We start from the raw sequence: 17,121 nt of genomic DNA, 5'->3' as shown, positions 1-17,121 counted from the left end.
ATGTTCTGTTAGTTCAGGTTCTCTGTTTAGAAATGTTGATGACTTATTTAGTAACAACTTCAATATATAATTCATATATATGTATAATATAATTGATACCAATTATATGTAACCAATATATAATCAACCCATATAATATTACTGTACAATATGTATGTGAATATATATTTGATATATTGGTACTATACAATTCAGCGGTTTTTAGTATATTAGCAGTTATACAATTCTTACCATAATTAATTGTAGGACAAACCCCTCTGAACCCATTAACAGTCATTCCCTATCTCCCCCTGACTTGCCCAGCCTTAGGCTGCAATGAATTTGCTTTTGATCTTTTTGTAATTTTTTTGGTGTCTGTCCTGGGGCTTGAACTCAGGGCTTGAGCATTGTCCCTGAGGTTCTTTTTCTCAAGGCTAGCACTCTGCCACTTGAGCCACAGCACCACTTCTGGCTTTTTCTAAGTAATTGATTAGAGATAAGAGTCTCATGGTCTTTCCTACCTAGGCTGGTTGTGGACGGGGGTCCTCAGCTCTCAGCCTCTTGAGTAGCTAGGATTACGGGCATGAGCCACTAGTGCCGAGCTCTGTTTTTTATCTTTATGGATTTGTTTATTCTGGACATAATCTTAATGCCATCATATAGTCCTTTGTCACTGGGTTTTTTTTCCCCCGTATACTAGTTTCGTAGTATTTCATTTATGCTGCAACACATATCAGTATTTCATTCTTTATCCCATTTTGTGTGTCCATCTATTAATTAACGTACATTGTGAATTCTACTTTTTGGCTGTGATCCTGTAGTGAACCTGTTTGTGCAAGGTTTTTGTGGCTATGTTGTGGTTTCTCTTGGTTATATGCTCAGGAACAGTGTTGTTGGGTCATGTGATAGCTCTGTGTTTTACCTTTCCATAGTATTTGTGCTACTCAGACCAAGAAAGTTCTGATCACTGAATATCTTTGCTAACACCACCTTTTATTTAGATTACAGCCATCCTAGTGGATGTGAACTGGCGACTCATGGTTTTGGTGAATCCTTCATTAAGAGCTAGTACAACTAAGGACATATTTAGATAGAATGACTGAAACATTGGACATGCTTCTTATCAACACTGGATGTGGGCAGTAACTGGGCTGATTGAATGTTTGCAGAAATGCTGAAATATCACTTTGGAGCTCTCTGTGAAGCTGTATCTGTCATTTGCTTTTGGTCGTAATTCCTGCTTATTGACTTTCCTTATGACTGGAAGCATTAGACATAAATTGTGTCCTTATTAAATCAAAAAGGTGTCTTAATTTTCCTCAATAATATCCCCTCTGGTTTTATTTAATATAAGACATTAAGTCTTAGCGGTGTCACCACCCTGCATTACAATCCCAGAAGCCTGTATATTTTTAGTAGTGATTTTCAGTGGCATAAACTAGTTAATTTTAGAAAGGAGCAGATCCTAAAGGTGGCATTTATGGGGCAGTGAGTGATGGCAGCGGGGGCGGGGGGGGGGGAGGGCGGTTGGTGGGAACGGGGTTGGGGGAAGTGTTTCTCACTAAAAATAGATAACGGGAAACACTGTGGGTAGAGAGCCTTCCACCAGCATTGGGTATTGTAAGTTGCCTTCCTCTTCCTTGCTGTCCTGAATCCTCCCCACTGGTAGCCTACTTTGGAAAGGCAGAAAGAGCTTCACGAGTTAAAGAAGTCATGTCCTTGGGTCTTGCTGCATTTTGTTTTGTGGGATCTTAAAAACCAAAGTTGCCTTTGTCTTTGTGTGGTGATTGATTCAAGAGCAGGATTTTGCTTTTTGTTGGACAGCATTGGGATTTCAAAAGTAATTGGTTCTTTTGCTTTGGTTTTCTGGGATCCTTTAGTCTTCTTGACCAGTGGCCATGTAGATTCATCCCTTTGGCCAAGTCTGTATATTCCTTGTCTGTGAGTCTCAAGATCCCCAGCTAATGGTGGTAGTTGCTTTTCATTTTCACTGTTGCAGTTATATTCTGCCTTTGATAAAAGTTCAAACTGAAAGTGGGGATGTTTTAGAGAAGGGGTTAAGCAAGTTTGGGAAAGTGTATCTTTTTGTTCAGTCTCAGGAAGTAAAAATGATCTAGATAAGAAGAGAAAAGATACAGTTTACCAAAATCTCCAGGAGGTGGGAGAGATTCTTCTTGGTCCAGGCTTCTGGACCAAGAATTAACAGATCTTACAGAAAATGATCCTTAGTTAAGTTCAGAAAGTATCTGTTCTAATTCTTTGAGGAATAATTGAAGGGTATTCACAAAAAGCACCCTGGCAAAGTTACTGGGTTTGTTTATTGTTTTAAAAAATTTCTGTCACAATCATTTATATCAGGCACCAATGGTTCATGCCTATAATCCTGTCTAGCTTCTCAAGAGGCTGAGACCTGAGAGCTGTGGTTCAAAGCCAGCCAAAGTAGATCTTATCTCTACTTTACCAGTAAAAAGCCAGAAGTATATGTATGGCTCAGGTGGTAGAGTGAAACAACCCAAGGAGAGTCAAGGCCTGGAGTTCAAGCCCCAGTACTGCTACCAATTTTTTTTTTCTGTGTTAATTTTTTTTCATGTCTTCTACCCTCATATTCTAACATAACCAATATGTAATCAGCCAGCAGACCAAGTACCAGCTGAATACAGTGGGTACACGTGGTGCTCTGTCCATGGGTGTATTTATTGGAAGAGGCAAGCAGATGGAAGAGAAGGAGGGATTATTATATTCTATTTTAGATTTGTAATTATTTATGCTCCATTTCTTTGTGCTACGTATTTTCTATAACGGTGATATGTAGGGAGAAATTTACCACATAGGAGAACTAGTTCACCAAGCGTGTTGCTTGCTTTTACCTGTGGCAGAAATCCAGCAGGCAAAATGTAACTTCTTTGTGGCCAGGGAGTGTTTAATCAGAGAGAAGCAAGAGCTTGGTTCAGGCATAGCAGTGAATGGAATAGGTGTTTGGTGGTTTCCAACTGTACAAGTGAAATTAAAAGGAAGATATTGCCAATAAGATTCTCTACATTGTGACATCAAAGAGAAAATGGACTTCACCCTGGTCTTGTCAGATTGAATCACCCTGTGAACTTGGGTTGGTTATGTAAGGCCCCCAAATGCGGGTTGTCTTTCTAGTTCCTTGAGCCAAGCCAAGATTTGGCATATCTGAGCTCTTGGGGCGGGGTGGGGGGGATTCTTTTATGATTCATTGAATTCATTCTGCTCTAAAAATGTATTTTATAAAAACATTTGAATCATAGCCACTCACTGAACAATGGCTTTCTGGGGAAAGCGGGTGAACCCCATGGATCTCACTGTCACAGTGTGAGACCGTGCTACAGATCCAAGAGGTTGGCTGCGGTCAGAGGCTGGAAGCCCTTGAACAATGGATTCCTACTTTGCTTGTGTATGGTTAGAGAAGTGCAAGAAATGAAATATAGGACCGAGTGTTACTAGATGGTAGCTTCAAATCTTATAAGTTTTGCCTTGGCAGGTAATTTGGCATAAATTGTTAATGTAAATCTGGGTTAGTGGTGAAGACATTATTTTAGTAAAAAAGATAAACTGCTGATTAATTCAGCATAGAACTCAATTACAAATTGAAAGTGTCTCTGCGGGACTCACGGGCCCTAAAGACAGCAGATGTTGAATTGATACTCCAGCATATTTCACAGTGGAATGAAATATTAACATGGTTTATTATACTTGTGTGGTGTGCGATGCCAGGAGGGGGGCGGGTGTGCAATGCAGCCCGACATTACACTGCCGCCGGTACACACTGAAGAGCGATTAGGAATTTTAGGAAAGTTTCTTTTTTTAAATTTTAGCTGAAATGGCTCTGTGGAAAAATTAAGTTTAAAATAACATTCGGGGCTAAATATTTAAATGTAGTGCCAGTGTGGGTTTACATTATACAATGCAAGTTAATATCAAAGAAAAACTTCGTGACGTAGACATGTAAGCATTTGTGGGACTACTGACCACAGAGTAGGGACCTAATAGGCTTGAACTGAGTGCCAGCTGGTCACTGCTTGGGTTCAAGTTTTAACTTGCTACCGGGCTATTTTTTTACCTTCTGATCTAAAACATACGGTAATTTTAAAAATGCCCCTGTATTTTACACTGCCCAAAGGCAGGGAGGGCTGCACAGTTTTCATATATGTGTATCAACACAAGGGGGAAATGTCAGCAAATTTCATACATCAAAAGATCTGAATAAACAGAAGTGCCAATATTTGAAGAGTTTGGCAATTCTTAAGAAGGGAGGGATGTGACTAAAGTTGGCTTAGATGAATTATTTCAAAGCCATTACTATCATGACAGTTCTTTTCTTTTTAAAAAATTTGACAGCCTATATCAAGTGCAGGTTTTGCTAGCTGAACAAAAAATAGTTCCCAACATAGCCAAATGATTATGGTAAGACTGACCATAATCATCTGCTTTTGTGAAGACTTACAAATGAAAGTCAACAACACTCATAGCCTTGGACAGCACGAGGTAGTCCCTGGGTATCTGTGGCACCAGAAGAGCAGCAGTGTGGCCACTGGGGTCACTTACAAGGCCTTGTAAGGTGCTGATCAGTGGCACTTGTGAGGTAAGGAGTAGTCAGCCATGGTTCACTGATCCAGTTCTGGGGCCTTCTCCCTTAATTATCGTCTCCACCTCATAGTGTGGGCAGGCACTGAAGAGCAAGAGGTCGGGAGAGGGTTGTGTATGTATGCATGCGTGCGACGGAATCTCTAAGATAGCCTTGAAGAGTGTGTGGCTGTCACTTGAAGAAGGATTTGGTGGGAAACCTGAAGAGGCTGGCTCCTGCTCTAACTTGCAGTTGCATAATCCTGGAAGTTTAGGTGGCTGAGCACATTTGGAAATATGAAAATAAAACTCCAGACGGTGTCTAAAGTTGTCTGCCTGGTCATTTCTCCAGTCAGTGTGGCCTTTTAATTAGCACCTGCTCTTCACTGTGAGTGAGGGCTGGAGCTTAGCAGCCCTGTCCCTGCGTGTGAATATTTAGTCTCGAAAGCTGCCACGTTCCATTAGAGGTGGCTGTGTTTCGGCAGTGGGTGCAGGAGTGGTGCAGACTTCTCAGATGTCCTTTGAGATTTATGTTGCGGTGTAATTGGGAGATTCTGGTACTTAGAGTGTTGTGCATGGCGGAATGTGAGATTACCTGCCGTAATGAGACCCCAGCAGCATACCTCAGGAAGGTAGTTAAAGTCTTAACCTTCACAGATAATGTTGCTGTGGCTTTCTGTGAGGTAATTTGTACCACTTTCCTCTAACCCTGAATTTGGAAAACAACCCCTTCTCCGTAATAGGAAGTTGTGCTAAATAGTTATTTTAAGATTCTACCTAGTTGTACAGATTTTTTTTTTTTTTTTTTTGGTCGTGGGGCTTGAACTCTGGGCCTGGTCGCTGTCCCTCAGCTCTTCAGCTCAAGGCGAGCGCTCTACCACTTGAGCTACAGCGCCACTTCCGGTTTTCTGGTGGTTTATTGGAGATAGGAGTCTCACGGTCTCTCCTGCCCGGGCTGGCTTTGAACCGCGATCCTCAGATCTCAGCCTCCTGAGTAGCTAGGATTACAGGCGTGAGCCACCAGCGCCCGGCGCAGATTTTTTTTTTTATTGTTATTTTTTTGGTGCCAGTCTTAGTTAGGCCTTGAACTCAGGGCTATTCATGAGCTTCTTTTGCACAAGGCTGGCACTCTACGACTTGAGACACAGCTCCCCTCCTGGCTTGCTTGCTTATTTATTTATTTATTTATTTTGAGAATTTGAGATAAGGTCTCATGGACTTCCCTACCTGGGCTGACTTCAAACAGCAATCCTTATATCTCAGCCTTCTGAGTAATAGGATTTTTGTCAGCCAAGAAAAGAAAACATCTCCAAAAGTACGTTAAGATGCTTGTCTGGCCCTTAATACAACTGATCAATCATTAGGATTTACAGGCATGAGCCACTGGTACCTGGCTGCAGATTTTGAAAATATTTTCAATGAGTACTGTGTAAAGTGCAGCCACCCTGTGATTGTCATTCTGTCATGACACTGGGACTAATGTTGGGACTGAGGTGATAACAGCAAATTAAAAAGATACAAGGGTCTGTTGACTTGGATTCCTTGACATACCCATTGGCTCTTAATTGAGATCAGTGCTGTTGGGGTGATGGTAGACTAGTATGATGGGCTTTCAGGAGATCTGCTTGGACCACTTGTGTTTGCCTCTTGTACAACCCCCCTGTCAACTCCAGTTAATAAAATAGAAAGTTCACTTCTACAACAGGTCAAACATTGTTAATCAAAGACATCAAACATTTGCTGTCTTTTACCCTCTTGAGTGTCTTTTGCCTTGAATCCTCTCAAGAAAATTAAAGCACCTTTGCCCTGTCTTGGTTTTTATTACAATTTGCAATCAGTGAATGGCCTGATTGGGGAAATTAAGTTAAATGGCACCTTTTCTACTGACCTATAGGTGGTCAGAAAACAATTGGACTTACTGCTGAGAGCAGTAAAGTACTTTAGAGGCAGGTAAACATTTGGAGAATTAGGTGAATGTCACAGGCTATCCTTTGGGGAGCTGATAAGTTAAGTATGCTTGTGTATGCATGCCCAGTACTCAGGACCTCATACTTGGCTAGGCATAAGCTCTACCACTGAGCCTCACCTCTGCCTCTTCCTCCTGCCATTTTTCACTGTTTTTAGCATAGGGTCTTGTTTCCGACCCAGGCCGACACATTAGCCATAATGCCTCTTTTTAAGCTTTCTAAAAGTTGATGCTGAGATTATAAGTTTGAGCCACTGAGTCTGGGTTCCCTTTGCTCAGATTATTCTGCTCAGGACTGACTTGGAACCATGAGCCTCCAGTTTGAGCTCTACAAGCCTAGGATTACAGGCATTACAGGCATCCATAACCCCAGTTATGGATCATTTCTGCTGGGGCTGGCCTCCCTATAGCTAGGAATTCAGGTGTGAGTTAGTGACCTCTGGCTAGAGTAGCATTATTCAAGCCATAGGCTTGAAACTAATATTAGTTTTTAGAGGTACTCTAAAAAGATAAAGCTAGCCTGTAATTCTAGCTGCTTGGGAGGCTCAGATTGGAAATATTGCTGTTTGAGGCCAGCCTGGACAAAATGTTGGGGCCCAGGGAAAGGTGACCAGCCAGGGGTCTTCTGGAGAGGGATCTGAGTTAGGACCTTTGTGTTTGACCCACCCCTTTCACTTGGCCTTGTCCACTTCTACCTGAGGTGTCCTGACCTTGCCCTTCAGCCCCGAGCTCCTCCCTCAGCTGCTCTGCACACTTGCAGCAGCCAGCCAATCCTGTGTGCTCTTCCTGCTCCAGCCGCTGACCGCTGACATGAGGAGTTTCCTCCTCACCCTCAAGAATTCCCCACTAGACTCTTGGCATCTCTAGGAATTGCCTGCTACTGTTCCACGGCTGTGTTGTTTGAGAAGAGAAGATGAGTAAAGCTGTTGTTAGTACTTAAGTCAGCCTAGCTTTCATTGTGAGGATTGTTGAGCATATCTCGCACTTTCCTTAAGCTCACTCTTCTGTGGCTTTTAAATGTTTTTTTTTTTTTTAATTTTCTGATTACATTCGATTTAATGCAGCCTTGGAAATATATATTTGTGTACACATATGCTGTGAACACTGATTTCTTCTCCGTGTGGAAAGCAATATGTTCTCATCTCTTTTGGTCCCTTTCCCTCTGGAAGCTTAGGTATTTTTCCTTCTATTCATTCACAGATTCCAGGAAACCACTTGCCCGCCACCATCTTTCCTAATGGTAGAGTAGTGGGGGATAGGCTTGGTGATGCCAGGCCCTGCCTTGGCACCCACTCCTGGCGCGGATCTTCTGCTCACACAGCCATGTGCCTTTGGGTGCTTCAGCCAACCTGTCATAGCGCCTCCATGTCCTCACCTGGACAAGCACATGAGGGCCTGTGAGGGACAGAAGTGTGTAGTGAACGCTAGGATAGGAGTGAGTGTTAGCTCTCTCCACCATGCCTTGTTCCTCCCATGCTAGAACTTGGTGTGAACCAGTAAAACCAATATGATGGTATTCTTGTTCTTGTTTCTTCCCACACCTCTCAGGCAGAGGCATTGCTGTCTTTGCTCTTCTAGGGACAGCTCATGGTTCCGAGAGCCTGGATCTGGGTTCCACAGTGACCCAGAGTTCTTTGAGCCTTTCTTGGCCCTGTGTGTTTGCATCTTGGCCCCACTTGCATCCTTTGATGATCTGGGACAGACCCGGTTTCATGGCTTCCCAACTTTCCCCCGACCCCTGCAAGTCACTGCCATACCCACAGCACGATGTCCTTTGCGCCACCACATCCTTGTATATGCATGCATTTGCACAGCTGTCCAGAAACAAGTAGACATTCATTCACTCATCCATTCCCTCATTCAATGCCACTACTGGGGCTTGAGTTTAGGGCCTCTTGTTCTCAGCCTTCTCACTCACAGTTGGTACTTTACCACTTTGGCTATGCCTCCAGGTGTTTTTATTTTTTTCTCTTTTTCTTTCTTTCTGTCTTTCGTTTTTTCTTTCTTTCTTTTTTTTGTTGGTCGTGGGGCTTGAACTCTGGGCCTAGGTGCTGTCTCTCAGGTCTTCAGCTCAAGGCAAGTACTCTACCACTTGAGCCATAGCACCCTTCTGGGTTTCTGGTGGTTAATTGGAGATAAGAGTCTCATAGAGGTTCCTGCCTGGGCTGTCTTTGAACCATGATCCTCAGATCTCAGCCTCCTGAGTAGCTAGGATTACAGATGTGAGCTACTGGCGCCCGGCTATTTTTATATTTTTGAGACAGGGCATTCCCTATAGCCCAAGCTCTCAAACTTGAGATCTTGCTGCCTTGGCCTCCTGAGTGCTGGGATTACAAGTGTGCTTCACCACAGACAACCTTCACGACACAGTTGCTGCTCATTTGTGCTCCAGGATTCCCAGGTGTTTGCACAGGCGGCTATCTCTACTCCAGGAGCTGAAGCCAGATGCAGAGCGTGGACACCCTTGCTTTTGTCAAGGGTGCAGACCATTAGATTAGCTTTTCCACTGCAAAAGATGAGGCCACACATGGGATGCATCAGGTTTGTGCTGGGGGCAGCTGTTAAACATGTTTTGAGCTCTTTAAATTTTATCCATCCATTAGCCATTAGTGGCTCCTTCAGGCTACATCAGTAGCGTAGCCCTGACTTCAACATGCCACCAGGCCATTACAAAACACTGCTGTCTGCTAAGGTTCCCTCGCGGGGCTTGGTGTCATTTTGGAACTGGCCCATTTGGTCTTGATCTGCTCAATTGTTCCATCTTTAAGTTGTGCAGAACTCTGCATGCATGCATTGGAAATTATGGTTTGCTCTTTCACTTGGTGGTGTACATGCCATGACTGTGATAATTGCTACCAAGCTGGACAAGGTATGAGGTGCAGGGTGCAGAAGTTTCGTCTTCTTGTAGAGTCCAAGCTCTTCTCCACCCAAACCTGCTCTGCTACAGATGATCAGAGCAGCAAAACTTGTTTTGGGGGAGTGGAAAGCATGGTATCTACATGCTAGGCAAGTGAGTGCTTTACCACTGATCCTTGCCCAGCCAGGAGATGGAAATTTTTTTTATGTTTCCGGTCAGAGTAACGAAAGAATGTAGGTTTTCCACCTTGAATGTGGGCTGCTCCAATCCCCACCCCCACTCCCCAGTACTGGGGTTTGAACTCAGGGCCTCAAGTTTGTTGAAAAGGAGTATAGAGTAGACTCTCCATAGAGAGGGGTCCTGGAGCCAGGAGTCCAATGAAGTCCCCAGGGAAGTGGCCTTTATACTGTATTAATTCCCCTTCTACTCTAGGACGTGGTTGGTCGATGAGGGCCCACTATTGCACTCTGCCCCAGAGTCAGAGACCAGTGAAGGACCTAAGCCCAAGGGCTTTCAAGTCTCTAATCAAAAAAATAAAATAAAATAAAATATTTTTTCCCCCCAGTCCTGGGGCTTGAACTCAGGCCCTGGGCATGGTCCCTGAGCTTCTTTTGCTCAAGTCTAGCACACTGCCACTTGAGCCACAGTGCCACTGCTGGCCTTTTCTGCTTATGTGGTACTGAGGAATCAAACCCAGGGCTTTATGCATGCTAGGCAAGAACTCTGCCACTAAGCCCAAGTTTTTAAAGTTTTTATTGACAACAAATATGTATTTATCATGTTGTACATGATAAATACATGTTATGGAGTGGTCAGATCAAGCCAGTTAACACTTACTCTTTTGTGTGGCAGAGAGAGAACACATAAAATGTCCTCTTAGCAATTTTCAAGAATAAAATACATTGTTATCATTGTTTTCACTGCTGTTGTACAATAGGTCTCTTGAATCTATTTCTCCTAACTGAAATTTTGTAGCCTTTGATCCCTGTCTCCCCAGCCTCCTCTGCTTGGTTTCTCACCAGTTAAATCCAATGTGAATTTAGTAGCAAATAGGAAAATGGGTGGGAACTGTGTTAGAGCTCTGCTATGCCCAGGGCATGCTTGTCCCCAGGAGTCTCCCACCACTCCTAGTGTGGAAGCGGCCTGACAGAACACACAGGAACACACACTGAGACTCCTCTGTTCCCCCAATAGAAGGCCGCCCCTGGAATCTGCTCCTCAGCTATATCATAAAAGACACTTTGCAACAACAGCTAATTTTAAGTTCTTCAAGTTTTATTTTTAGCTACAAATACATTGTTTTAAATGATCATATCTAAATAGTATGTTAGTCAAATGCATATTTGATATTTAGTCTGTTCCCAGTATACATAAAGCACTGTTTTAGTATGGGGAACACAGCAGTCAAATGGGGAGGGTTTACTTAAAGATGATTAATTTGATGCTGAACTGTCCAGCGTGCCCATTGGCTGGCACATCTACCTTTTACTCTGGTTGGTGACTGTTCAGTCTCAAAATCACTAGTGAGAGGAAGGCTTCGATGGTAGCTGTAGACAAGAATAATGTAGAAAAGTTTCTTTGCTGTACTATTTTGGGCCCACACCGGAGCGGATGCCGAGGTAATCTATCAGTTTGTGAGTGTCTACAAAATGCAACTCTCCAGATAACAGGTTTAAAGTAAAGATTTAATACAGCCTCCATCTCCTATGATGTTGCAGTGACAGTTTAAAACTCATTCTCTAAATCTCAGCAGACTTTATAGCTAGCAGTGGGCCAATATAAAGTTTAATAGCATTACAACACATAAATCATCTTTTAAAGATGCTACTAGTAGCTCCAATATTAAATGCAGACAATCGCCTGTGGTATAAATAATTTATCAAACACCATTTCAGATTAGCCTTCCATGCTGAGTTATTTATTTTAGCCTTTTCTGTACGATTCCTAAGGCACTTTTTGAAAGATCCATTACTGGTCAGTTTAATGAACTTGGGGGTCTGTTTTGTCCCCTCAAGCACTCGGGTGCAGCTGTGGTGACCATTACGTGGCCGACGCAGACCTCTTTGTGCCTTTTACAAGTGCTGCCATTTGTCATGGAGCGGTAAACGGAGCTGCACATGGGAGCCCGGGGACACATTGTGTGGTGCAGTGGTGGAGACAAACAGATAGCTCTATAAAGTGCTGCTTGTCACAGCCGACTTGTACCACAGTACATCACTCTTATTGTAATCTCATTTAAGAAGCAGGGGTGGCCCCGGGGACTGCTATTCCCAGTTAGTTTGGTCTTTGTAGCCATAAAGCAGGAAGTGTTCCTTTTATATTCTTGGAACTTTTAGGGAGTGTGCTTTGCTTGGATTAATTATTCCAGGAACTTCTGCACAGCACTCACTGGGTGAGCATTTGTCAGCAGGTTTGTTCGGCCCTCTCTCTGGCTTGGGACTTAGGGGTAAACTGCATTTTTAGGAGCCCTCTGGCTTGCTTTATTAAATAAGTTACCAGTTATAGAGCACCTGCTGTGTGCCAGACACTACAGTAAGTGCTTTTTGTACTTGATTTCTAATTTTTACAGCAATCTTGAGGGTAAGATTTATTGCCATTATATCACAGAGGGGGGATGAGCCCAGAGAGGTGAAGTGGCTTGCCCAAAGCAGCACAGCAGTGAACAGGAGATGGAAGATGCAAATCCCATATGCCAGATTCCACACCTGCCAGATGACTTTGAAGCTGGTGGCTCTGTGGCTGGGCGCTTAGTCACTAGGGTCATGGTTAGTGTCTCGAGTAGAAGGTATTGTGCTCTTGTCAAGCACAGCCATTTTTCTCGTAGCCACCATACATCTTGCTAGGCAGAAGATCTTCCAAGATCCCTTGGGACAAGTAACTCAACCTGGGAGCAGCTGGGGAAAGAGGATGCCAGCCCAGCAGGGAAGAACATGGCACCCAGGCCTGGACAGCTGGGGGCCACGCGAGACCTTGGTCAGAGCCCCTCTGCCGTAGTGGTCCCCAGGCAGTTGCTGCTCAGCACCTGGAGAAGGCACTCTGCAGCTTCTAGAAAAGGACTGCGTGCTTTGCTAGGAAGAATGGGTCAGAGAGGAAGGAGCAGCCTTTCCTGCCTGGAGTGTGAGCCAGAGGCGTAGAAATGCAGTGTTTAACCCACCTCTGGCCGCTGGTTTGTGGTTTTCTTGGATAGTTTTAAAAAATAGTTGGTAGCTTTTGTGGCAAGGATAACAGTTGTTTAATTGTGCCCAGTAGGAGTATATTTGCATATGTGTCTATAACTCTGTCTTTAGACAATTGAATTCAAAGATGATATGCAACATACGAAGCAGTCCCTGGACATACATAGTAGGTCTTTGGAAATAGGTACTGAAGGTAGGAACTGTGTGGAAAATGGGTTGACACTGGAATGTTGGTTCTTGTGGTTCGAGTGGTTTTGGTGGTGAGGAAAGGAGTATGTGAAATAACTGCATATTAATAGTGATCTGACATATTGTGGAGATGTCACTGCAGCCTGATTGAGAGTAGAGACAGCCTTGGCATCGTGGTCTGTGTATTTGGGTGGGCCCAGTGCTCCTATCCCATGATGGAAGTGCCCACCAGAGGGGCTGCTAGTTGGCCCACAGAGACATTAGCAGCCACCATCCTTTTAAACTTGGCCACCTACTCCGGCTCTTGGTGATAGAGTGGGATACAGTCCTTAATCAGAGGGTTGTGAGTCAGTGTGGCTGGAGTCCAGCAGACCTGTTTCCTACTTAAGTTATCAGAGTGGCCTTGGAAGAGTCAGTGGCTCCCTTAGCCAGAGTATGGCTGGGGCTGAGAGGAAGGGTGACAGTGATCACCATTGCCCAACTAAGTATTTGGCTCACTGTCATACGTGCTACGTAAGTGCAGGGTTCATCCTGTCCACGCCTTCTCTGGTCCTGTCTGTAAGGGATGTGGCTATGTGTGGGCGGGGGAAGGGGAAAATTGGTGGAAGCGGAATAAAATTGAAGCATAGGTTACTAATTTTTAAAAGCCCTTCCAGGTAACAGCACACATGATCATTTTAGGAATATGTCAAACTATACATAGTGAGTTTCAGAATTGCATGATTTTAATCTTATCAGTTATCTGCTCCCATGGCAGAACTTTTGCAAAACGGAGGAAGGTGTGCTGCACCGTCCACATGGTCAGCCGTCCAGTTTCTGCCTTAACAGGGAGGGTGCTCTGCAGTTAGACATGCACGCCTAACGTCCTGTATGTTTCTGTGCCCTAAATTTCCTCCAGCCTTGCTCCCCCAAAATAAAACCATTCAGGAAGAGCTGCTGTTCTTTTAAGTGCTGCTGGTGGGATTTGAGATGTTCCACGAGGTTGCTGGTTCAAGTACTGGCAGCAGTGGTGAGAAAAGGCAAAGAAAGGAAATAGTTAATGACAGAGGAAAGGAGGGAGCCTAGGAGCTGGAGAGCAAGCAGGGCGCTCCCAGCGTGCACACGCACACCTAAGCGTGGTTAATAAGTGAAGCAAGTTGGAATGAGGTTGCATTCGTTAAGTGCATGCTTGTGTTTGGCTGTCTCTGTGTGGTGGGGGGGGGAAGCAGCCACCATCTCCTTGGCAAAGGACTTTTCTTTGCCACCGCTCTCACGGTGTCTGTAGGGCTGTCTAAGGACTGTTGAATCTTGAGAGAGTTCTTGTTGGAGTGAATTCTTACAGACTAACTGGCTTCATTAGCCTCGCAAAGGTGCCACCCAGGAAGTAGAAAAACAAAAACAAAAAATAAAAACCTGGGGTAAAGATCCATCCCCTAGTCCAGCTTCTTGGTGGAAATCCTGCTTCCTGCAGAGCCTTCTGCATCCTGGACAAGCCTGTAGAGGGCGCTCCTGTCCCTGGTATCTGCGCTGGCTTGGGGCTGACTGAGAAGCAGGAGCCCTTCTGGGTTCCGATATCTCCACCAGTGACCCTAGTCCTCAGGCTTAAGCCAGGTTTGGGGCCGGGACTCTGTGTTTTTGAAGTCACTGGTATGAGCAGCTCAGCCAGGGTCTGGACCCATTTTGCCCTGATGGATGGGGAAGTGGCTGCAGTACAGGTTGGGCTCCCTCTGGGAAATTGTTGCGTTTGTGTCCTTGATACATAAAGGGCTTGGACTCTGGTCCTCAGATGCTGCCTGTTACCACATAGCCATTTTCTAGTTTCCTGATGCACAACCTGACCTTTAGCCGTCCTCCAAGCTTTGCTGAGCCAGCTGGTGTTCCCACAGCCCCTACTCTGCTACTCTTTAGTTTATCAGGCCATGCTGTAGTTACTCAGGTCTGAGGCCTGTACTAGTCTCAGAAGTCCCAGAGCATGGATACTGTGGGGGGGTGCATCCCTCTCTGTAGCTGTAGCCTCTAGCACACAGCGTGGCATGTGATGTGCCCTCTCAGTTAAGAAAGGACTGAATCCACCTGTTCACACTTGCTGCTTCAACATGGAGCAGAGGCCAGCGTGACTCAGAGCCTCCTTGAGTCAGCAGCACATTTGTATGCTCATTGGGGCAGCACATAGATTACCTTGGGAAAGAGGCCATCATTTTCCCGGAACTACTGTTGTGGTAGTTGTGTTATTCCGTCCCTTGCCCTACAGTAGTAACTTTCAAACATCATGTTTCAAACATTCAGACATTGTTTATTGTTATTATAAAGTTGGGTTACAATTATATGCCAGGTGAAGACAATGTTACCCCTTTCCTTGCTGTCTCAAAATTTTTTTCCTCCCAGCCCACCCACAAGTTGTATAGTTCCTTTTCAACAGAGTCCAGTGAGTAACATTGCTGCATTTGTTCACCCTTTGTACTTTGATTTCTGTGCAGTTTCAGCCCTTTTTGACCATGCTTTTGCAAACTAACAAGCCCATGAACCAAATCTAGCCCAGCATCTGTTTTTTGTGTGCTGATTCTGAGGCTTGAACTCAGAGCCTGAGTATTGTCCCTGAGCTTTTCTGCTCAAGGTTAGCACTCTACCACTTAAGGCACAGCTCTACTTCTGGCTTTTTTGGTGGTTAATTGAAGATAATTGAACCATGATCTTTAGTTCTCAGCCTCCAGAGTACCTAGGATTACAGGTATGAGCCATTGGTGCCTGGATCCAACATCTTGGGTTTTTTTCTTTCTTTTTTCTTTTTTTTTGGTCAGTCATCGGGCTTGAACTCTGGGCCTGGGCGCTGTCCCTCAGCTCTTCAGCTCAAGGCGAGCGCTCTACCACTTGAGCTACAGCGCCACTTCCGGTTTTCTGATGGTTTATTGGAGATAGGAGTCTCACGGTCTCTCCTGCCGGGCTGGCTTTGAACCGCGATCCTCAGATCTCAGCCTCCTGAGTAGCTAGGATTACAGGCGTGAGCCACCAGCGCCCGGCTGGGGTTTTTCCTTTAATAGTTGTATACATTGTCTGTGACTGGTTTGTGCTACTCCGGCAGAGTTGCCACAGAGGTTGATTATGCTCACACAGTCTAAACAATTCGCTGCCTGGCCCCGCTTTAGATGAGAACTGGAGTCAATACCCCAGTTCCCGGTTTTGCGGTGGTGCAATGAAGAAAGGTTGCAGGCAGAAGGTTTGAAAGGCCTAGGCCTCCCACTTAGCAGCTGAGAAGCTTTAGGCAAGCCATTGATGTTCTTTGAGTTGTTTTCTCCCTCTTTAAAAAAAAAAGTGTGTTGAAGACACTGCAGGGCTCCGGGAGGCTGCCCTGCACCTGCGAGAGAAGACACTGGGTGTGCCAGAGCTTGGCGAGGACATGCTGTTCTTCATTACGCCTGCCTTTCTCTTTCTCAGGAGGAGGAAGCCAAGAAGCTGGTGAGTGAGGCCATTGCCGCTGGCATCTTCAATGACTTGGGGTCTGGTAGCAATATTGATCTCTGTGTCATCAGCAAGAGCAAGCTGGACTTCCTCCGTCCATACTCAGTGCCTAACAAGAAAGGGACCAGGTGAGTGGATGGAGATGACCTTCTCCCGCTGTCCTATAGCTCATGGCCACCCTTGGTACTTCATGGCATCTGCACCAGGCTTTCTGGAGCTTTCCTGTGTTGTGGAAAGCGAGTGTTTCCCAAGCAGCATTACACAACAGACCTTCCAGGCTGTGCCTCTGAGACCGTGGGCTGCTGTGGGGTATGGAGGAGTGGTAGATGGTGGGAGAGGTGGATTAGGCCCAGGAGAGTCTTGGGCTGTGAGTTGGGGTTGGGAAAGTTTCAGTCTCCCCTGCCCTTTCTCTAGGGTCAGTATCCTCTGAACTGTGAATGGAATTGGGCATGGAAGTGTAGGTTTCAGAGCAGCTAGCCCACAGGCCAATCCAAGATGCCTGAAAGGTTCTGAGCCAGTGGCTGGGCACCCTACTGCTGGCCTTGGAACTACTGGTGCTCACCATACTATAAGGAGGTGTGTCTCTGAGTTGGGGCCCAAGGCCTGTTCATTAACCCCTCAGTCCGGAGGTGCAGGCAGGTTTACAGTGGTGGTTGAGGTGCTGGTTTGCTTTCTGAACAGACCTGGTGGCCGGCATATACAGATGTGGGTTTGCTCACGGCAGTTCTTTCTGGAGCTGAGCAGTCCAGATGCGGCTCCTAAGCTGCATTCAGCTGCGTGAGGTGCATAGGTGTCTGTGGCCTCTGCTCAGCCCCACTATGGATCCTCAGCTGTGGAGGCAGCCGCTGTGGAGCTCGGATGGCCCTGTGGGGTGGGGCGGGCGCAGGGGAAGGCCCCTGTGAGGTTCAGTTGCTTTGGCCATCCAGCTCCCT

At 45.4% G+C, this 17,121-nt stretch overlaps 1 protein-coding gene across 1 annotated transcript in view; it reads left to right on the top strand.

The window, feature by feature from the left end:
- Psmb7 (proteasome 20S subunit beta 7) overlaps positions 1-17,121 on the top strand; it is a 56,272-nt gene that overhangs the window by 37,561 nt on the left and 1,590 nt on the right. The window contains exon 7 of the mRNA XM_042678708.1: positions 16,166-16,317. Within this exon, the coding sequence (XP_042534642.1) occupies positions 16,166-16,317 (152 nt within the window). The remainder of the gene's footprint in view (positions 1-16,165; positions 16,318-17,121) is intronic.

This window comes from Dipodomys spectabilis, unplaced genomic scaffold (assembly GCF_019054845.1).
Source record: "Dipodomys spectabilis isolate Male_0828 unplaced genomic scaffold, ASM1905484v1 ptg000046l, whole genome shotgun sequence".
NCBI classification, from domain to species: Eukaryota; Metazoa; Chordata; class Mammalia; order Rodentia; family Heteromyidae; genus Dipodomys; species Dipodomys spectabilis.
Note: the sequence above shows the minus strand (reverse complement) of the source record. Positions and strands in the feature narration are given on the sequence as shown.